This window comes from Poromitra crassiceps (assembly GCF_964638095.1).
Source record: "Poromitra crassiceps genome assembly, chromosome: 5".
Lineage (NCBI taxonomy): Eukaryota > Metazoa > Chordata > Actinopteri > Beryciformes > Melamphaidae > Poromitra > Poromitra crassiceps.
In genome coordinates, this window is record NC_139642.1 from 20880919 (window position 1) to 20904648 (window position 23730).

The window sequence follows — 23730 nt, forward strand, 5'->3', positions numbered from 1 at the left end:
TAATTTGGTTTCTGTCACAGAGTTTCTTCTCAGTACATTTGAGTACTGATAAATAAGTAGCAGAATACAGGTGCACAATCACAATGTTCCTATCTGAACAAGTGTGCAGATCCATTGTAGATAATAATTAATAATAATAATAATAAGATGCCATGTGTATTAGGTTGCTTTAGCTACTTAAAACAGCTCCCAACTTCAGGTTATTATTAGCTTGAAATTGTGAGGTCAAAGGTTGATGGGTAAAGTACAGGTCTCACACAGACTACTGCATAGTTGAAACAATGGAACCTGTTCCCCAGGTTGCATTCACATAGACTTATACAGAAGCGCAGGGCCACCAAGCCTTTGTTCCATTTTTGAACAATAACTGCTTCAGTCGTCAATGGGACACGGATGAAGAGCAACAGTTCATCCAGGCGAGCCGTTACGGCCAACATTTGGGTTCCCATTTGGCCAGTCAGATCATTTGGTTTTCATACGGCCAGTCAGATCATTTGGTTTTCATACGGCCAGTCAGATCATTTGGTTTTCATACAGCCAGTCAGATCATTTGGTTTTCATACGGCCAGTCAGATCATTTGGTTTTCATACAGCCAGTCAGATCATTTGGTTTTCATATAGCCAGTCAGATCATTTGGTTTTCATACAGCCAGTCAGATCATTTGGTTTTCATACGGCCAGTCAGATCATTTGGTTTTCATACAGCCAGTCAGATCATTTGGTTTTCATTCAGCCAATCAGATGATTTGGTTTTCATACAGCCAATCAGATCATTTGGTTTTCATATAGCCAGTCAGATCATTTGGTTTTCATACAGCCAGTCAGATCATTTGGTTTTCATACAGCCAATCAGATCATTTGGTTTTCATATAGCCAGTCAGATCATTTGGTTTTCATACAGCCAGTCAGATCATTTGGTTTTCATACGGCCAGTCAGATCATTTGGTTTTCATATAGCCAGTCAGATCATTTGGTTTTTATACAGCCAGTCAGATCATTTGGTTTTCATATAGCCAGTCAGATCATTTGGTTTTCATATAGCCAGTCAGATCATTTGGTTTTCATACAGCCAGTCAGATCATTTGGTTTTCATATAGCCAGTCAGATCATTTGGTTTTCATATAGCCAGTCAGATCATTTGGTTTTCATACAGCCAGTCAGATCATTTGGTTTTCATACAGCCAGTCAGATCATTTGGTTTTCATATAGCCAGTCAGATCATTTGGTTTTCATACAGCCAGTCAGATCATTTGGTTTTCATATGGCCAGTCAGATCATTTGGTTTTCATATGGCCAGTCAGATCATTTGGTTTTCATACAGCCAGTCAGATCATTTGGTTTTCATATGGCCAGTCAGATCATTTGGTTTTCATACAGCCAGTCAGATCATTTGGTTTTCATACAGCCAGTCAGATCATTTGGTTTTCATACAGCCAGTCAGATCATTTGGTTTTCATACAGCCAATCAGATTATTTGGTTTTCATATGGCCAGTCAGATCATTTGGTTTTCATATAGCCAGTCAGATCATTTGGTTTTCATACAGCCAGTCAGATCATTTGGTTTTCATATGGCCAGTCAGATCATTTGGTTTTCATACAGCCAGTCAGATCATTTGGTTTTCATATGGCCAGTCAGATCATTTGGTTTTCATATAACCAGTCAGATCATTTGGTTTTCATATAACCAGTCAGATCATTTGGTTTTCATATAGCCAGTCAGATCATTTGGTTTTCATATAACCAGTCAGATCATTTGGTTTTCATACAGCCAGTCAGATCATTTGGTTTTCATATAGCCAGTCAGATCATTTGGTTTTCATATAACCAGTCAGATCATTTGGTTTTCATATAACCAGTCAGATCATTTGGTTTTCATATAGCCAGTCAGATCATTTGGTTTTCATATAACCAGTCAGATCATTTGGTTTTCATATAACCAGTCAGATCATTTGGTTTTCATACAGCCAGTCAGATCATTTGGTTTTCATACAGCCAGTCAGATCATTTGGGTTCCCATGGCCAGTCAGATCTGCAGAGACTTGGCCAGGATGCTGGAGTGTGAGGCTCTCCTAAGCACCCTGTGGATGTTTGCCATGCAGCAAGTTGAATAAGCAGCTATAGGCTCAAAAGTACTGCCGCTTTAGGGCCCGAGAAGGGAAGTGAAAGTTAAATACAAAGGTAAATACTGTGTGACATGCTCCCAGGCTAGGTACTGTAGAAGCAAGCATATTATTGCCTTTAGAGCTGAACAGTCACGTGACAGTTCTTGCCCCGGAAGAGAGTTTCCCATTCATTTTCTCCATAGACATACCGAAAAATCCTTATGTAACGAGTTTTAAGGCTGCACCACGCTAACCGGTGACCTACTGAATCCGTGAATCACCATAAAACATTTCAGTTGGAGCAAAAACAAAAAATAACAACCCCCGTCTTTATCGTTTGTTTTTGCTCCAACTGAAATGTTTTATGGTCACTCATGATTCAGTAGGTCACGGGTTAGCGTGGTGCAGCCTTAAAACTCGTTACATAAGGATTTTTCGGAATGTCTATGGAGAAAGATTAATGGGGAAACTCTCTTCCGGGGCTGAAAACGTCACAGAAAGTCACGTGACTGCCAAGCTCTATTGGTGAGCATTTCACATGGCACACATAGACACAATTAATGTAGCTAGTGCAGTGCCCGTTTGCACCACCGCGGTAAGTTTATTCATATTGCACGTGTCACATGTCCAAATTGCACCAAATCCGACAATGCACGACACGTCCTCGGGTCCCCGGCAACACACCCGCCAAGTGTGAAGGCACTTACAGGTACATAGAGATTCCTTGCTTTAGCAGATGAAATTATGGTGACATTGCGAGCAAAATAGAAGCCCTGGTCATTTTCTCTTACTGTCAGAGTGTGGCGACGAGGCCAGCCTCTTCTTCCTCATGGACCGGTAGAAGCGAGAGTTCCTGCGGATGGGCTCCCTGCTGAAGGCAGAGTTAGGGTCGTCCTCGTCGTCTTCCTCGTGGCGGCTGGGTGGCACCACGGCCGCCGGCCGCTTCTCTGGAGGCTCCTGTGACGACTTTTGCCCCCACTTGCCCCTGAACAAGGCCGTCATGGCCATGGTCAATAGATGGGACCTTCTTTTTTCCCCAGAGCAACGCGAAGTCCAGGTAGGTTCGACTTGGGAGGCAACTTGGTGGAAGGAATCCGTCCCACACACAAAAATTAGCCAGAATCCAGGAGAAAATCCATGCCTGGAAATGAGAAGAAGTCCTAGTTGTACAGTAAGTTATTCCCAAGGAACAATAGCACACTACAAACAAGAAGCTCGCACACAAGTTCAGGACTCGGCAGTGAACGACGATCCAGAGGCTATAGAGAAGTCCTTCTTTGCCCGGCCCTCTCACTCTCTGTCATCTCCCTCCCTCCGTAGGGGCGACAGCAGTGTTGTTAGCTACCCAGACAGACTTTGGAGCCAGGGAGAGTCAGCCCCCTAGTTCTGCTTAAGCTGTCATTATTGCGTTTATGACTCTCCCTCTCTCTCTCTCTCTCCTGCGCTTTGGCCCTCCTCCTCGCTCCCTCCCTCTCCGTCACTGCACCTCCCTGTTCAGGGCTGAAAGGCATTCCTGAGCCTGGCCTTACCTGCCTGCATGCATGCCACACTAACTCCACTCCACTTCTGTTGTGGAACCTGAAAAGCCAGCAGGGCTTCAGGGTTCCATTTTTCACATCCCTCCTCAGCACCTTGTCATTGTCAATGTGTCCACTCGAGCGTGTGCTGCTGAGTCTTATTGCCCAGGTGATTTAGGGAGAGAAGACAAGGTAATAAGGCCACAATAAGCTCACTGCAAGAAGTGAAATCTTATCAAGTGGAAAGATCTGCTATTTTGGTACAATAAGTCCAATATTGAGTGGAAGTGATCTTGCATAGATGAATTCCATTGGCAGATCATTTTGCTTAACAAACAAATCTTGTTTTAAGAAAATGTTGTGTTCATTTTTCTTAAAACAAGATTTTGTTATACTTGTTTTTCTTTAAAAGAAAAATGAAATAGCCTAGGCAAAATTATCTGCCAATGGAATAGGAAAAATCAGCTACTGTATGCAAGATCATTTCTACTAAATATTGGACTTATATACCAAATACAAGATATTTTCACCTGATAAGATTGCACTTTTTCCAGTGGTAAGCTCGGGTATTCTCAGTTCTGTTCTTCCTGTGTGTGTCAAAAACTGTCAAAGTGACATATCTCTGCTGCTGTTGAGCCCGGACCCTAGACTCTTATCTTCGGTCAGCTGACAAGCAGAGTTTAATGTTCACTCTCGCATTCTTTCTCCACAGCAATAACCACACACTGCCTGTGCTTTTTATGGCAAGGCTCATTAAACAATACCAAGCTCGGAAGTACAGGTGAAATTACTAGGGGTGGGGGGAAAAATTGATACACCACAGTATCGCGATATTTTGCCTGACGATATTGTATCGATATTTGGACGCCAAGTATCGATATTGCAACAAAAAAAAACATTTTTTTTTTTTTTTTTTTTTTGCAGGCCATGCCAGGCCACCGGGCTACTATAAACTTCAGTTCCAAGGCCAGCAGTAAACAAAGGGTAGCATATTTTCATTTTGTTTTAACAGTAACAGTTTTGTCATAACAGTAATTTACAAATTCCCCAGTTACTGAATGGGCTGCACAAGATGTTTTGTGTAAGTGAAGTGAAGTTGCAAAAACTACATAAGTACAGTAGTCCACACACACATCCAGTTAAGGTGGACTCGGACTGTAAGTAGACTGTAACAAACAGTTCAGTTTGTCAGGTGCATGCAACTATGACATGACTTTATGAAAGTTGTTGGTCTGTCTACTTGACAATGTTGCTGCAATAAAATGGTTGAAGTCAGATGTACAGACTGAAAAATTGTTCTTATATAAACCAGATGTTGACAAAGTTTTCCTTTGGGGACATCATTTGCAGTTGAAAAATTAAGAAATCGCAATATATCGAAATATCGCAATATTCAATAAAAATGATTTAAAATGATTTTTTCAGACGGCAGCCCGTCTTTATTGTCACACAACACACTACAACACATGCACGGAGGGCCACAACACACACATGCTGATGGTGGCCGGTGAAATTTGTCCTCTGCATTTAACCCATCCTGGCTTTGTCCTTTCCTCCTGGGGCAGGCCAGGAGCAGTGGTCGCTTTCTCGTACAGCGCCCGGGGACCGACTTCGGATGTTGTCGTCACTGGTCGGATGACGATGACGATCTGATCTTCTGCATGTTTTTAGTGGGGGGGGGGTTATATACGGAGGAACCCCCCTGGGGGAGCACGGGGAGAACATGCAAACTCCACACAGACAGAAAGGCCCTTACGACGAGATACCCCACCTGGGCAGTAGGCACTGAAGATATGGGGGGGAACACAACCACAGCGCCCACAGTGTCCCAGGCGAGAATCGAACTCAGGACCTTCTGACTGCGAGGCGACAGCTCTACCACTGAGCCACCGTGCCCCAATATATCGCAATATCGATATATCGCAATATCGAAAATATCGCAGTATCGCAATACTATCGTATCGTGACTCAAGTATCGTTTCAGTATCGTATCGTGGGCATCTGGTGATTCCCACCCCTAGAAATTACAGCGTAGGGTTTATTAATGTATTAGCTTATTTGATAGGAACAGTGCAGTTAACATAGACTTCACAAAGAGGTACATGGAGTTTGCGGCTACTACTCATTTCCAACCATGGTCCCTAGTTACAAAATGTGTTGTATTATAGTCTAATAGAGAGTACAGAAACGTTTAAAATAGATCTGCATCCTGCATTACACGTCATCACACGTGTCCTGAGGCTAAGCAGCATCACCTGCCCTATTCTGTTGAAGTTGGCGACGTTTTAAGATAGATACAGCACAACAATGTTTTGGCCAAATTTGTGCCAATTAGGCCAGCCCACACAAGTGTGCTATCCTTTTCTCCCAGACAATTAATTGGACTGTCCATAATCAGCTGGTATTATTACATTCATTAGCTCAGGTAATAATGTGGTGTTTGTTAGATAAGGATCACTCATCACACAGCCTTTATTCAGTGTTGAAGTCTATTATCACAGTTACATAAACACAGGACAACACAACAAAGCACACACACACACACACACACACACACACAGATCCACATACTCGCATAAATAAACACTCAAATCCTCCCTCCACCACAGATAGCAATTTAATGTTTACTCTCCTGTGTGCATTATCATGTGTCTGTTCAAGTTTACTTTCTGATCAAAATATTTATCACAGACTGAGCAATTAAATTGTTTGTCACCTGTGTGGACTATCATGTGTGTCTTCAAGTGTGATTTATAACCAAATATTTTTACCACAGACTGAGCAATTAAATTGTTTCTTGCCTGTGTGGATTATCTGTGTTTTCAAACTTTTTTTTTTTTTTACCAAAACATTTACCACAGACTGAGCAATTAAATTGTTTATCTCTTGTGTGGACTATCATGTGTGACATCAATTGTCCTTTTTGACCAAAGCATTTACCACAGACTGAGCAATTCAATTAATTGTCTCTCTCCTGTGTGGATTATCAGTCTGATTCTCAAGTGAACGAGCTATAGGCTAAAGGTGGCATTTCTAGGTAATAAGTTGTAATTAGGCTGTCTGAAACCAGTTTTATACATCAGTTCACTGAATTTGCAACCTTTCTAGGTAGGCTACCTGGTTATGGATAATTTTCGAGGAACCAAGAACAGAGCGAGCGAGCCCCTAATGGCGGCGCCCACAAAGCTTCCCGCATCAGAAAAAAGTGACACATTGTTGGCTAAATAACAAACATCTGTCACTTTATTTTCATTTTTATTCTAGAATAGTCAAGGCAATAACGTCAACCTTTATTTAATTTCAGTGCAGTCGGATGTTTGTATACAAACGGTGCCATGGCACGAGTCCGATACCTCACGAGTCCGACACCTCACGAGTCCGAAAAAAGAGGCTAACTTCCCCCAGACCCTAACCCAAAACCTAACCTCTCCCACCCCCACGCCTAAACCTAACCTCCCCCAGACCCTAACCCAAAACCTAACCTCTCCCACCCCCACGCCTAAACCTAACCTCCCCCAGACCCTAACCCAAAACCATGAGGTGTCGGACTCGTGAGGTATCGGACTCGTGAGGTATCGGACTAGGGGGCAGTCCCCATACAAAACTGTATACAGTGTCAGGAAAGTCACTTTTGAACAATAGTAGGAAGCATCTCACCTGACTCTACGTGGACAGCAGCTGTTGGCTAGTTAGGTTGCTAACGTTAACGTTAGTTTATAAAACCCGCTCCGCTTGCCCCAAAGCAGGACTTTTACGCTGTACAGCCAGGAGGATAGCAGCATGGCAGACCTTAAAGCGTAAGTGGAGTTCGTTTTAACCATGCTTTATTAAATGACAAGCTGTCATTGCTTAGGTAACGTACCAATTTGTTTGTCAAATGCAACGTTCCTCTTAGCTTGGTTTCACACTTTTAATTTGAAGGCCGAAACGGGAAATGGTGTGATGGTATATCTGTCAATTTTATCATTTCACACGTACCATTTCCCCTTTTCGCCTTCAAATTAAAAGTGTAGCAAACAAATTAAACGTTCGCCTGTGAAGCCTCGGCCTGTTTGGATTATAATAACGTTAGAGAAAACATCCATCAGCCATGCAGTTTTATATTAATGTATTTCCATATGCTTTGGGAAACAACTTCATCAAGCCTGGTCAGAAAAGGTCTGTCTATTCTATTCAATGGAAACAGCACCAGTGCGACCTGTCGCGTGCGATGCTACCTTCAAGAATGAGGACCTGAAACAAGTTATTTTTTAATCACCTATATTAAAATGAGATAGCCTACCTAATTAAACAATCATCTAGCGTTAGTTAGGTAACTAGATGGTATTAAGCTTCCTTGCATTACAGACACAACCACAATAGTATGGACAATGATTTTGATTTTGAGCACTTTGGGTGGACAATTACTGAATTTTGAAAACCACTAGATTACAGTAGGTGGCGGTATGCACCTTAATAGTTGGTTTGCAATCTGCCAATAAATGCAAAGAAGAAGAAACCTGAACCGGAAGTAATGTTCTTCTTCGCTGGCGGCTGTGCTGTCAACAAACAACACGTGAAACTGTAGTGGCCTGTTTATTAACTTTAACTTAACAGTTAACTTTATTAACAGTTCGTGCGACTGTCCGTTAGAAAAAGGCCAATGGCTGGCAGTAGACTGGAGAAGTTTGGCACAGTATTTTCACGGTAGGAACCTAACCATACCATCTTCTGTCTGAGTTAGCTAGCTAACACCGACGAGCTAAAGTTGATAGCCTAGCTGACAGCGGCGAACGTTAACCCACTGTGACAAGGCATTTCTGGACCTGTTTAGCTAGCTCGTAATGCTAAAAAGACGCATTTTAGTAACGCTATTTTAAGTTATGTAGTGAGAACCGACCTTTCCATCAAAATGCAGTGAAAATGCAGCCACATAACGTTAATTAGGCTTCTACCGGACGCATTCAGTTTAGGGTCCCTGTAGTCAAGGTCAACAAGACGCAGTTGCGTTGCGTCACGAATTCATATTGGCGATGCACTCTGTGTGTGTAAATGAAGACCAGGCTAGACAAAGAAACATACCTTGCTGCAAAATATTGTTGTGGTGTAACGTTAGCAGTAGCCTTAGCCTACCTATATGCCTGGGTAAATACCGTACAATAAAAGTGAACAGTCTGATGGTATTTTGAAAAAATGGAAGAAGGGCTCCACCACATTTCTGCCAAAACCTTTTAAAACTGGCCTGCATTTATTTCCCTGTACATGCCCAGATGCTTACTTATAGTAATAGCATGCTTACTCACATAGTGTAGTATGTTTTCTTATGTTGTATTCCTTATTATGTCATGGCTGATTCACAGGGTTCGAGATCTGTTACGCTCTGGAGTCATCAAAGAATCAGACAAACCTGTTTGGTATGATGTATACAAGGCCTTTCCACCCAAGAAGGACCCACTGTATGTAAGGCCACAGTCAAAGAAGACCTTTAGAAATAAGGAAGAGCCTGTGCCAGATATATTTTACAAAGAGGATGCTATCAGAGCGTAAGTAAGATGATTACATTGCATACAATTATTATTTGATTAACAGCAGGCTAGCTGTGTTTCAATCCAACTGTTTTATTGATCTTTGGTGTCAGCGCATGGTGGTCATACTTAAACTTTCATCCCAGGACAAAAACAAATACATTCAATTAATATTGTACACTGCCACCTAATAATGGAGAGACTTCTACCCATTAAAAACAACACCATGTGACAGTTCTGGAGGTTGTGGTGGACAGATATGTTGTCATGACATCGTTTAAACTTTAAACATTTCAGAACGTTTGATGCCACCTTTCAATTGTTGTATAATGAAACGGAACCATTATGTCAGACAGATTGTGCCAAGCCTAAGTCCGTATTTATTAAGCAAATGTGTTCCCATCAGTGTTTATTGCATAATTGATCAATTATTGCATAATTTATCAAGTGTAAAACCTTTTTCTTATTTCTTGCAATAATGAAGAGATTTTAACTGCAATTTTGCCATTTTTGTTCAGCTCTTCTAATTTGATACATTCACAAGAAAAATGTTTTGTTGTTTTTACCCAGCCATTGCTTAGTCGTGCAAAGTACCTATTAAGTCATGTCATAAGCTGTCATCAACATTGAAGGTAGTTGTCGTGAGATCATGTTTTATGTCATATTGACTAATAAGTATGTTCAATGTCTGCCTTGTAGGAAATTCTATGATGTGTACGGGACAGGGCCTCGGGCATTTGACCTCTCCAAATCAAACTTTGTTTCCACGTGTCAAAGGTAGGTCTGTATTTGATGTATTTTTGGTTTCTTAAGATTTGTATTGGTGGTGGTTCCTGAATAAACAAGTATGAAAGCAACTGGTTCCGACAGTCTAGGAGGCAACATGCCATCATGCTAAACATGCTATCATACAGTTGTTGCAGTATGAGTATAGACCTCATTCGATTGACGTCACTCACGTACGGGCACGCCCACCGCCGCCATATTGTTGACATTCTGCAGCGCGCTGTTTAAAAGTGACTGACAGCTGTCATAGCTTAGGCTAGCCAGCGTTACTTACTAGCCTATTTAATGCCGTTTTTACTGCGTCAGGAGCTATTTCACAACAGCGATAGTGTGCTGTGTAATAATACACGGCTGTAGTAATAGCAGCAATAAAAGCCCAGGTGTTAGCTACTAGCTACTGTCCACAAACGTGAAGGGAAAGAGACTAGAGGCTAACGTTAGTAGCAAACCATTGGGCTCATGCAAGCAAGCGTCAGATCAAACAAACATTTAACGTTAAGGTTATTTACCTTTGCTGTCGACAATGTTTGATGATGATGATGATGATGTGGTTGGTGGCACAAAAGTAAAGATGTCAGACCAATTGCCACAGATTAAATAGTTATAACGCTAGGACTCAAGGGATTTGAAAGCCTTCAGCTCCTGAGATGTGTAGCCTATGCCAATGCTGTCTGTATTCACAATGTCCGGTACGTTATACCTGGCAATATAATGAGTTATATTTACTCTTAAGTCAGTTTTTTATAGGGGTCCGCACCTTCGACCAAACTTATTTTTTCATCACTTCTCTTTGACGAAGCCATAACTGTTGCTATACGCTCGGCCAGACTACATTACGGCTGCGGTTTGTCATCAATAAGGCGCCGTCCGGGGTTATCGAATAAGGTCTATTGTTGCAGTAAACTTTTATAGTTCTATACTCATTTGACTAAATGTTTTGTTTGCCTACGTTTTCATCTGGAAGGTTTGTGGAGAAGTATACAGAGTTGGAGAGCCACGGAGAGCCGGAAGAGTCGCTTTTATTTGAGGAGACTGGCAAGGCCCTGCTGGCAGAAGGCCTTGTGCTGAGACGGAGAGGAGGTCCTGTGGTGAGACGCATGCTAAAATGACCACAAAGATACTTGAGGATTTACATTAACTCCTTCGAGTCCTGACACTTGAATCATTTACAGTGTTTTGAATTCCAGAATGGCCAGAATGAGAAAGAGAGAGAATGTCAAAAAGTAGAGGTAGTGTGAATTAGGGACGTCAACGGTTAGAACATTTTCTAAACGTGTACATGAGACCTTCTGGTAGCATGTAACCACTAGGGCTGTGCAATAAAATCGATATGGCAATATATCGCAATATTTTTTCCCGCAATACTGTATCGATATTCCAGAAAAGTATCGTGATATATCGCCATATCGATTTTTGGCACAGCTGTGTGTTCAGTGACACAATAAGAATACTTGTTTTTATTTCAGTGCGTTCAGTAACACACTTAACACTCCGTAGTTTGGACTCAATTTGTCCACGAAGTTATCAATATAAAGTGATGTAGATATTATTACACTATCTGCGTGGTACACAGCAAATTAAATTTTCAGTATGTATTGTATCACAATGTATCGTGATACGTATCGTATCGTGAGGTCCTTGCTAATACCCAGCCCTAGTAACCGGTTAACCAGATGTTTTTTTCTACCTGATAAAGTTATCATCTGTAGCTTACACAGGCAGCAGATTGTTGTGTATGCGCCACGTCAGTGGGACTGGCCCTTTAAGAGTGTTACGACAGTGCCGTAAGTGGGGGTGTTAGCCTGAACGTTTGACTGTTGTCATCAGAGTTGAGCCTGCTAGAGACGTAGCAGCATGAGAGTTTAGCCTGTACGACTCACAGCCGTTGTTAATAAAACATTAAACAGCACGTCGTGGTCCGCCAGTTCTTCAGACATAACATTGGCGACGAGGATGCTGGGATTGACGTTCTCACCGCCAGGACGCAGATTTAAAATAACGTTAGCAGTGGTAGCTAGCTTGATAGCTAACAGATAACTAGCCAATCTGCTGCCACAATTGGGCTTTTCTGTCTCTGTCGTGATAGTTTCTCCATTATTAGTTGCCTGAAAACAAGAGCCCGCACCAGCGCCTTTCCGAAGCCACTGTGAGTTTATTTCCAATCTCCTTCCTCGCTGGGATCACCGCACGCCAGCGTACTGACAGGAATACGCTTAGAGGACACACGTACAGTTTATTTTTGATGAGAAATGAATGATTGCGAGTCCAGAACACAGTGAAATCATTGTCAAGACTTTGTTTAAAAGGACAGACAAAAAAGACGTGTAAACGGTTATTGATTTTTCTAAACGGATATGATTTAGTATCCGTGTAGTCGTGTACACGGTGACATCCCTAGTGTGAATACAATGCAAAGTCATAAGGAAGTAGGGATGGCGATTTTTCTTTCCTGACCGGCCAACCGACGCTCATTAACCGAATAATAATATGATCGATTGTTTTTTTCCCCTCCAAATTATTAATGCCATTAAATAGGAATAGGTCTCTTTATCAAAAAATAATAATAATAATTAAAATGACGGCCAATTAATAGATTATGGCGATTTGATCATCTATCGCCAATCTCTAATGACCCCGATTGGACGATATGAAAATAGGGACGATTGAGCAGCCCTACTGGAAGGATGTCTGTAATTCTTTAGTGAGGGGAGCCAATCTGGACCAAGTCCAGTTGTGATGTGTTGAACCGACTGGATCCCTGTGTTGAGCCATCCAACCAGAAACCTACTGGATCCCTGTGTTGAGCCATCCAACCACAGAGCTGTCGTCCACATGCACATGATCCTACAGGTGCCCCACTCTGCTGCTTTTAAATGACAGCAAATTCCTGCGTTTCTCCTGCAGGTGTCGCCAGAGTCCAAGGAGCCAGTGCTGGAGTTGAAGTTGTCAGACATGCTGGCAGAGCAGCAGACCGTCAGTCCTGATGAGGAGACGACTCAACAGACGGCGCAGACACAGTAAGCCTCAGCAACACAAGGAGCATCCTCTCCACGCTGCCACATGTGCTCTTTGACAAGTTGGAACCCCAATGTGGAAATGATGGAAGAACTGTGAGTTGTGTTGCCATAACCGCATTAACATTATGTCAATGTGTTATGGATCAAGACCCACCTCTGTATATGTCCTATGGACTGTCACTTTTTGCAAGCCAGCCTTCTAAATTGATGTCAGTCAGACCTCACAGCCACCAGTGCATTGCCCGGCCAGCACATCGGCATCAGATCAAGACAGCTGAGCTAGAAACCCTGAGTCCGCCTCACACGGGGGAATGGGCCCAGGAACCTGACGAATGGAAGTCCAGAAGGTAGACGCGGCCTCTGTATATGTTCCATATATGTAGCTGTTGTTGTGATAAATTACAGGTTTGAAATGTAAAGTTACTCTTATAGCTTCTTTACAGAAATCCAGTGTTTGTCAAGTGATTCACATTTTCCAGCAGCCATTTTGTTTCACAGTTCGAGTATGACATGAGCAGTGTTAAGCCTTGAGAGATTCAATCTAACGCCCATGGTGAACGACGATTTTGGTTTTTATTTGGCAGTGCATGGTGAGCATGTGGTGGTTCATCTGTCGTCTTTATATATATATATATATATATATATATATATATATATATATATATATATATATATAGATATATATATCTATATATATACCGTATATAGTTGTTTCGGAGCACCGACAAATTTAGGAACTGCTGTTTTACAAGCAGACCTGCTTTGAAAATCATGCTCATCAAAATGTGTGTTGTAACTTGACTCTTTGTTCATTAAGAGAATTTATTGCTGTATATTACTGCAACCATCACTTGGGAAAATTCAAAAATGTTCCTGTTTAATTCATTCCAAAACGGCATATATTTTAAATTAGCAAGCCAGCTTGCCTTATCAGGACGATAAGATGTAATTAAACCATCCTTGGGAAATGAGGTAAATACAAGATTATGAATAAAGTATTACTGTATGTTAACTATGCTGTTGTATCACGTGGCCCCATCTGTTTTATGCACATCTTTATGTGCCCTGGCTTCTCCATTCCCATATTTAGATTGAAAATGAGTGGATGTGCATCTGGATTGCCTGATCTATATTCAGAATCTTGCCGTTAACGTGCACTTGAAAATGAGAAGGCAGAATCTCTTATGATTGGAGCATTCCCTTTTTGAATTAAGCAAATGTGCTCGTCCGTGTCAATCTTGATGAGAATACTCGACACCCCGCTGCCACTATTTGAATTCACATGATTTGAATTTCCGACGTCTTATTTCGTTGAGTGACAAAATGAAATATCAAAATCCTCTTTTGACAGAAGTGTTCGGTTTTAGGCCGACATGTAGGAGGAGATGTGTAGATTGGTCCTTCTCACACCCGGCACCTTCATGCATGCAAGGGAACAAACCCATGGAAATCAATCCAGGGAAAAAAATAGTTGCTTTAATATTTAGCATTACAGTGAACAAGAACATATAGCCCACTCCTTACCAAATAACTAGAGAAGAGAAATGCCAATTAAAGAACATTCTCTTCATAAAATGTGCTTTATTGATGGACATTATTCCATCTTCAGTTTGGTAGAATAAACAATGTGTGGTAGCCTTTCAAACGTGGAAAGAGCCTGGTGGCATAGCAATATGTATCATGGACACTGATCTTTGTTCACTTTCGATTTCCTTCGCCGCCTATTAAATCACGGCTTAGCTTTGCCGGCGTCTGAGCAATAAAAGACTAGGGAATGTTCCCCACCACCTTTTAACCAATCACAAAAGCAACACTTCACGTGAAGTGTGTCGCCATTCACTTTTGCTCCCTCCTGACGAGATGACCTTGGCATTGACGCCTCTCCGTTCACAAAGAGAAGCGTCCGTCTCTTCTGCCCGGCGCGAGCTGGAGAGATGATGTGGCCGGGCCGGCTTAATGGAAGGGCTGATTGTCTGTGCACAGTCAAAGAGAAAGCAATCCTGCTGCTGATAGCTAGGCCGCGCCGCTGCCCCACACAGCTAATGAACACACACACACACACACACACACACACACACACACAGAGAGAGAGAGAGAGCGAGAAGGAGCCAAGCTGTTGTCTGCTGCCTGGATGCTGCACTCACTGTCTGGGGAAGGTGGGTGAAGCACAAATGGGTATAACGTCTTTTTTTTTTTTTTTTCGTTTCTATTATTCCGTAGCTTTCCTTTGGAATGGCTGTTTTTGTTCACAGATATTGTCATTTTCTCTGAAGGAGGTCATTAATTTTCTCTACCTGCTTAGCTTTTTCCTGGGCGAGGGAGGGAGGGAGGGAGGGAGCCTATCCCAGCATGCACTGGGTAGATGGCCGCTACACACGCTGGACAAGTCACAGCTTCATCACAGGGCTCAGTGTATGGTGTAACTCTTTATAATGATGGCGTGCTGCATTTGACCTCTAGTTTATGAACTCGTTCTGTACTTTCTACAATGCATAGATAGATAGATAGGCCCACGCCAGTGCTTCTCAAACTTCTTTGGCTTCAGTAGGCCTATACCCCCTTTCCCTGATTTCTGAATCCAAGTACCCCCCCCTAACCCTAAAATACAACATTTTGCTTAGAAAACTGCATCAGATGATGCAATGAATGAATGATAACCCACTTTTTGAAGAATATAACATTACACAATAAGACATGGAGTGAAAGAGTTGCAATTAGTGCCTCCTGAGCAGACTTATTTTGAACATTTCATTTATTTTCATGATTCTTACATTTTCCCCTTTCTTTCCCTGTAGTAGCTCCACGTACCCTAGTTTGGGAACCACTGGCCTAAGCCAATATCAGCTGCGTATAAGTGGACACATTGGGGTGATATGTCAGTTTCATATGCTGGACGATAATTCAATATTATTGTTTATCGTTTTTCAGTGGAGTCATATCGTGATGATATGAAGATATTTGAATATCGTGATTTGTGACACATTTCTGCTGTCTAAATTGACGATGACAAGCAAATGTTAATTAAAACTCAAATAAAATGAGGCACGGTAAGAATATTATGTGAACATTTCAGTTTTGTTTGACATCACCTAACATTAGCCTACCATTCGGTTAAATGAGATGAACATTAATTTGCTTATTCAAGGTGATTTTGCATACATTAACCTGTATTTATTATCGAGAAAAGTCATGTTTATCCAATTGATTTCAACCATATCGTCGATATGTGAACATTGTTTCAAGTTGTATTCTGTCGTCACAGTTTTTACTTCATAATATGAACATTTCAATTAATAGGAAAGTGATTTTTTTCCCCCCGTTTCACTTAATTTCACGTGTAAACGCAGAATTCACAGGTGGCATTTTCATTGGGATTGGAGTTCATATATAAGCCAACAACATGCTTTGGGTTTTGTAGACTACGGTAACTTGCTAGAGGGAAAATATTCCAACAGGGCTATATTTATATTTTGCCGTTTGTGTCAGACTGCTGGCAATAAGGGTCTTTATATACAAATGATTCAATTGTGTGTAATAGTTTTGGTTGCCAGCCGTGAGACGGCATTCAGCTGATCTACATTAAATTGCATCGGCAGACCTGAGTAAAGTGACAAAATGCTATTTCTCACCATGTATCATTTCTTGGCAGACAGGAGTAAATAAAAGTCTTTTTAAAGCTGTGCTCGCTTTTTTATCGCATCGTCTGTTTTTATGTAGCTTCACATTGTAACATCATCTTAAAAGCCTCTTCAATAACATTACATTTTCGTTTGAAAAACATACTCGCAAGGCAATAAACGGTGCACATATATAGGATTTTTTACACGTTTGAATCCAAGGTAATTTTAGTTTGTCCCAGAACAACAGAATGCCTTTCCTAACCAGTGCTTCTCAAAGTGGGGTCTGGGGACCCCCCCCCAGGGGTCCTTGAGGGGTTTCCAAGGGGGTCCCAAGTAAAAAGGGGAATAATTTGTTTTCACTATTATTCCATCCTTAACTGTTTTGGTGTTGGGTTTCATACACTTGCTGTAATAAAACATCTATAAGAAAAAATCGTATCAGATGGAGGACCCTGGGACAAAATCTTCTCAAATGGGGGTGGTCTAATTTGTTGTCAGTTTAGGGCTCCTTTGACGTGAAACCGTTTGAGAACCACAACCACTGCCCCGAACGACAAAATACTTATCAGATTCAATTGCCGCCTTTTGTTTTCATCATTCACTTCATGCTCACAGTTAACAATTTGAAAACATAAAATAAAATAAATAAAACTCCCAACAATAATCTCCATATTCATGCATGCAGGAAAAAAGATTAAATAAATGTGGAATTTGATTCTTTTGAGTTTGTCGTCAGAGTCTTTGTCCTCTGGCACAAAAGCAGAGCTGTCTGTCTGTCACAAAGAGATCCCATCTCATCATTATGTAGGCAGGGCCTGGAAGCAGCATAATTGCTTTTCTGTCTTCATGACTTATGATAAGGCGCAGCTTGCCACTCACTTTGATGGACAGCTGTAGCATCGTGTGCCAGGCAGGGGGTAGAGAGTGTGAGTGATCCTGTGTCTTCTCCCACGTTTGATATGCCAATAGGCGGTGTGTCATATCATGTCATCACACACCTCCCATGAATGGTTTAATTCACCACCAGATGTTTCACTCCCAAAAAAGGAATGCTCAGAGCTTCTATTCAGCAGAGACCACCACTGAGGTGCCCTTGAGCAAGGCCCTTAACCCCAACCGCTCCAGTGGAGCTGCTCAGTGGCCAGCAGATCAGACTGTGGTTGTGCTGGTCAGCTTCCAGGTGTGAATGTGTGTGAGTGTGATCAGGGTGTTTCTGAAAAAGAGAGCATTGCTCTCAGTGTATAAAATAAAAGGTTCATAAACAGTCACAGAATCTGATGGGTCACCACCAAATACGGTGTCACTGAAATGTGTGACCACCGAAATGTGTGAGCACAGAGGGTGTTTGTTGTTGTTGCTACAGTACAGTGTGGTCACATACTGACAGCTGCTGTCAGAAATGGTGAAATAATGGATTCTTTCCCCATAAGAAGCAACGCGGTCACACACTTCAGTGGTCACAGATTTTGGTGTAACACCTGTTTGTTTGGAATAAAAAGAAGAAAGTACTGCAGAGGAAGGAAAAGCATGTCAACACAAGCCCCACTGTTAAGATTGACAGGTGGTCTCGGGGAAGTGTGGCGCAAACACCAGTGAGTGCTGCGCAGGTGCTGAGCACTCAAAGACGGACATTAAATTGAAAAGAAAGCACCATGCTATTGACAGCTTAGCGCAGGGGTTCCCAAACGTTGTTGGCTTGTGACCCCGCTTTGACGTCACAAACATCCAGGGCCCCCAGACATTCAAACGCCGGTATCGGTAACATCATATCATCAGTGACATCATCAGTGATGTCACATGTAACAGTACCAGAATTCGGACTTCAATTTCAGAATGCTGACTTTTTTCCTCAGATTTCTGACTTTAATCTGAGAATTCTGACTTTAATCTCAGAATTTAAAATAATAATAATCTCACAAGTGGCCCTAATCCTCTTCGGTAGCTTTAAATTGTGTGTGGGGTTATATAAAATAATAATAATAATAATAATAATAATAATAATAATGATAATAATGATAATAATAAATCAGGCAACCCCATTTGAATTCCAGGCGACCCCACTTGGGGTCACGGCCCCAATGTTGGGAACCACTGTCTTAGCGACAAGATGGAGGCAAGAGATGGAGCAAAATATGACAACAAAACAAAACAGTGGATTACCACTTTAAAGCATTTAAGCACTGGAACAACATCACACTCAGTCCACAGTATGGCACTGCAGCGGAGGGAGACATTCACAGATGTATGATAGGAGGACAAGCTTGCATATTGGACTTGTCTCGAGGCTCAGACACCATTTTTCTAGGCCCCAAAGTCACCCTGTGTCGACTACCGATGATGAGATATTGATTGGCTGGGAAATGTCATTGTTGAATGATAGCTGCAGGGTGATGAGAATGTCAGTCACTACAAAGAGAGCTTTGGCAAAGCCACTAGGGGGCAGCACAGCCCTACCCAGGGCATTACTGCTGCGCGCACGCACACACACACACACACACACACACACACACACACACACTCCTGACACAGCTAAGTGAGTGACTAATTTGTTGTAAAATGACAGGTAGATGCGTGTTGCTGTGCGCTTTCTATTGAAAATAATCAGGGTTTATGTTTCCCAAACCCTTTTGATTCAGTTGAATTGTTAAAATAATAATAATAATAACAACAACAACGACAACAACAACAACAACAACAATAATATAATAATAATAATAATAATACACATTTGCTGAGAGGTCAGCAAAGCCACTGCTGCATCAACTCCTTTGCTTGCTGTAAATTCCTGCATCTTGCTGTAGTTCAGGACCTGTGTGTCTGTAAGCCTGGGCCAGAGATAGATCCATCCTCCTAATCCACTGAAATGATGTGAAATGAGCACAGTCTTAAAATGCAAACATGCGCTCTGTGCACACAAATTAGTCTCACATTGAATGCATCGACATTTCCCTTCAACTCCAGTGACCTGGGTTCAACTCCCATCTCATACCAAGAACAATTTTCTGCTGTACGAGAGGTGTTCGTCTTGAACTTTTTGACCATGCCCAGGGTAAGGCCAGTGTTTTGAATGCATTGCGTAGGGCAGGGGCGGTTCTAGGCCGTTTTTGGGTGGGCTTTAGCCCACCCAAAAATAGTCTCAGCCCACCCAAAAAAATAGAGGCAAAAAAAAAGTTTTTTTTTTTTTTTTTTTTTTTTCCTCTCCAAATCCATGGTGGTCATTAGTAGCAGTTTCTGACTACACTCAATGCGCTGTGTGCGTGTTTCCCCCCCCCCCCCCTCTATGTTCTTAGGGTGGGCTGAGACAAACATTTAGGGGGGTTCAGCCCACCCGAAAAGTTTCTAGAACCGCGGTAGCCTGGGTAAACCCATCCCCCACGTGACCTGCTCTCAGACCTGTTCTCAGTCACTATGGTCTGGATTCCCACCATTGTTAAACGATTTCCTGCGGTTGTTGGCCCCCCCCCGATAGACCACTCCATTACGCAACCATCATCCAACCAGTTTAGTGCACAGAGCACATGCGCAGTGCAGCAGATGGCGTCATCACTCTGCGACCTTTGTTGTTAGCGCATGAGCTAACACTTTTCATTTCAGTACTGCTAGCACGCAAATGGTTACAACCAGCTACAAGAAGAGAGAACATCGCGTGACGGTGGTCAGGGAATGAAAGAGGAACAGGACAACTGTCTACACGATCCCTGCTGCAGATGGCCGCAGATCTGGAGAGATATTTGTGGCTGTGAAGAACAGTCATCATCTATACAGCTGCTGCCAACCTGATGAGGAAACAGGCGTGCTTGTTATGCTGGACACTGAATGCCAGTCTGCAGACTTCATCCTCCAGTGCTGTTCGCCTCAGGACTTGAAGGCCTAACGTTGTACCATGGACTGTATACATTCTGTGCTAATAATGCTAGCATGCTAACATCCTTTTCACACACACACACTGAATATACCGAAATGCTAGATTTGATCATGGACTTAACGCTAATGTTAATCAAAAACGGCCGCAGTCATAACGGTAAGGTGTGTTTGACCTAATTGAAATATTAACGTTAATGCCCTCACATTTCAGCGTGGTTACAGATAAACCTATTTAACGCTAGCTAGCTACAGTAGATTTTTGGAGGCGTTAATGTGAATGTCATGACGTAGTGAGCGTAGTATTATACTGTATATTATACATAATCCAGATGTAACCTAGCTATAGCTAGACGTTAAGAGGTTAGCGTGAATGCGACTGAGACCTGACATTACTGGCTTGATATCATATTCCAGATGCAACCTAGCTAGATAAGCGCCACACTGCTGTATGAGTAGCTACAATCAAATGTATCAAGCCTTGATATCTATTCCAACGTGAATTCAGCTGAGGGGTTCGCTCCAGAACGAGACTGTTGCGTTCAATATTTGTACACGTTACTGTGCAGTAGTTAGTGCAGGCTAGTTAATTGTTGGAAGTAAGGTTTTTTAATTCTGTATATTATACATAATCCAGATGTAACCTAGCTATAGCTAGACGTTAAGAGGTTAGCGTGAATGCGACTGAGACCTGACATTACTGAAGTGAATACAAGTGACCTATATTTTTCAATCCTGTCTTTGAATAAAAGTTGTCCATTGTGTTATACTTGAAAACCATGTCTTTGCTCCCTTATGTGTTCACAATTACAACAAATCTGTATGGTTTATCTGTTGGCATTAAACCGTGGTATTTCCTTGGGTGATATTCCATATTTGTCATTAAGCCTAGCTGTTCACATAAATTTGCAATGATGATCGACCACGTGAGATATCACAAGTAGCCTACTTTTATTAAAAAATAAAATGCAAAGAGAGGTTTCCTTCTCTAGAGCAGAGGACATGACTACAGAGAAACTTAACCGACCAGCACTCTGCTTCAATCAATGAATGCTTATAAATAAACCATACACATGAGAATTACCGTTAACGTTACAGCATTTAATAACATAAATATGGTGATATCTGGTGGTCTGAAATTACTCTCTATCTACAGTAGGGTAACTGGCTCCTATTGTGTCTTATTATTGTAACGTTTGAATCAGCGTTTCATAACTATAATAGCCTAATGTTACTGTAGCCTGGATGACGTCAGCTAATGCTACCCAGCCTTCCAGCGTTTATCTTCCATAATGCATTAAATCATAATCACAATGCGAAGACATTAGCTGATCACCACAGAGCTGCACAGACAAGTTTATCAGATAATTTCGCCGTAAAATGTGTCCAGGTGATCAGCTCTGAAGCCCCGGCTTGTATGGTCCGCTAAAATCCGATTTCGATATAGGTGTTATTTTGATCAATATTGTATAGCTGGCTAGACAGAGGAGTTTATCTGGAATCAGTGTGACAAGATCCCTGCTGCTAGCTTGTCTGCCTTTCTGTGTCAGAGTATCTAGCTACATTATCTGCATTACATGCTACACCATGCAAATATATTTCGATATAATTCAAACAATTAGCCCACTGTACTACTGGACTGTGTATTGCTGTGAATAAGTTAGATTTGATTGTGTAAAGTGTTACATGTTATATTTTTAACTGAGCTTTGCAGAATTACCTCAACACAATTGTGTTGTGTATCAGCTTTAAATATCCAATATATACAGCATTAAACAAACGACCAGCAGCATTCAAATGTGCAAAAACGTTATATTTATTGAAATGTGGTGATCTCATGTCACATTACATAATGTTATGCCCAAATGGTCTACTGCCCAGAAGCGTCACTTTACATGTTTGGTAGGGAATTATTTTAATTATGTTAAACCAGCGTTTATCTTCCATAATGCATTAAATCATAATCACAATGCTATGAAGACATTAGCTGATCACCACAGAGCAGCACAGACAAGTTTATCAGATAATTTCGCCATAAAATGTGTCCAGGTGATCAGCTCTGAAGCCCTGGCTTGTATGGTCCGCTAAAATCCGATTTCGATAACGCTAGGTGTTATTTTGATCAACAGACCTCAACCTCAACAGCTGTTTTCACTTGAATTTCCTCACGTAGTTGCATAGCCATATAGCTAGCCAGCTAGTAGCTAGCTCGGGAGCTATGCTTTAGAGAGGCCAAATGCTAACGGCTAGGTAGTGCTAAGCCGCTGCAGCTGTTACACGTCATTGACAAAGACGCACTCTCTGATTGGCCGATCACGGCAGGACTGATGTTGGCAGTCACGCCGTCACTCATTGGCTGCGGGGTGGCTGCGGGTCTGCGGGAGTCTTTCAACCGCCGCAGAAATCGATTTGAATGGCCCGTTCGCTAGACGATAGTGACTGGGAACTGAGAGAGCAGGTCACGTGGTGGCTGGGTTTACCTAGGCTAGAACCGCGGCTGCGCAGGCGCTCCCTCCTCCATCTATCTGCCTAATCCCACATCACTTCACACAGGTCACACACAGTACAGCAGCGAACTGGTCCTCCACAGTCCACACAATCGTTCTCCCCACTCATGATCAATGAAACTGTGAGGTGAGCATTGAGCAGAGTCGTTAGTAGTTACTTAATTAGCGCATATTGATATGCAAATTAGCGCGTAACGTTGTTTCGTAGGCTAAACAAAAGAACTTGTGGCTGTGCCTGCCAGACAAACAGGTGGACTGGAGGAAGGTAGGTAGGCTACCATGGCACCAGCCAGCCATGTCATGCTAGCTTGCAGTAAAGTGGGTGTAAATGGATGCAATGTTTTTTGAGAAACATATGGGCATAAGTGACAAACATATTTTCAAACGGGTCCCTTGTTATCTGAATGAAATTAAGCCCTTCAGAATTGCAAGTGGCTCCTTTACACAGCCTGTCTGATGTGATGATGATGATAGCTTAACATGCGTGCATGGCATGCTATTCCCTTTTCTTTCCTTCTTTCCCTATTTTTGCACGCTGTGGTGGTGGTAGCCTACCAACTTCCAACCAGTCAGATCTTGTTTTTTCCCACAATAATTTCATAATACCATTTGTAATGCCACCGTTGTAGTGCTGTTGTTCAAAATTAAAGTACATTTTCTCAGATTTATTGGTGTCTTTCTAGTCACACAATTTAATAGTCAGTGTTTCCCATACACTGATCTATTTGTGGTGGTACACCCTACATAGATTTTGACCCCCACAAATACTGCCACATATTAATTTCAACTAGTTGACTGCAAACTCCTGCTTTAGT

General features: G+C 42.0%; 2 protein-coding genes across 2 annotated transcripts in view; one reads left to right on the plus strand and one right to left on the minus strand.

Moving 5' to 3' along the window:
* LOC310777349 (uncharacterized protein) overlaps nt 1-3406 on the minus strand; it is a gene marked incomplete at its 3' end in the record, with an annotated part of 32009 nt that extends 28603 nt beyond the window's left edge. The window contains exon 1 of the mRNA XM_083637684.1: nt 2895-3406. Within this exon, the coding sequence (XP_083493810.1) occupies nt 2895-3111 (217 nt within the window). The 5' untranslated portion in view covers nt 3112-3406. The remainder of the gene's footprint in view (nt 1-2894) is intronic.
* A 4762-nt stretch (nt 3407-8168) lies between these two features.
* mrps23 (mitochondrial ribosomal protein S23) lies at nt 8169-13503 on the plus strand. Its single transcript, XM_083636967.1, has 5 exons — nt 8169-8306; nt 8960-9142; nt 9824-9901; nt 10875-10998; nt 12815-13503. The coding sequence occupies exons 1-5, from the start codon at nt 8263-8265 to the stop codon at nt 12929-12931; spliced, it is 546 nt and encodes a 181-aa protein (XP_083493093.1). The 5' UTR covers nt 8169-8262; the 3' UTR covers nt 12932-13503.
* The last annotated feature ends 10227 nt before the right edge of the window (nt 13504-23730 follow it).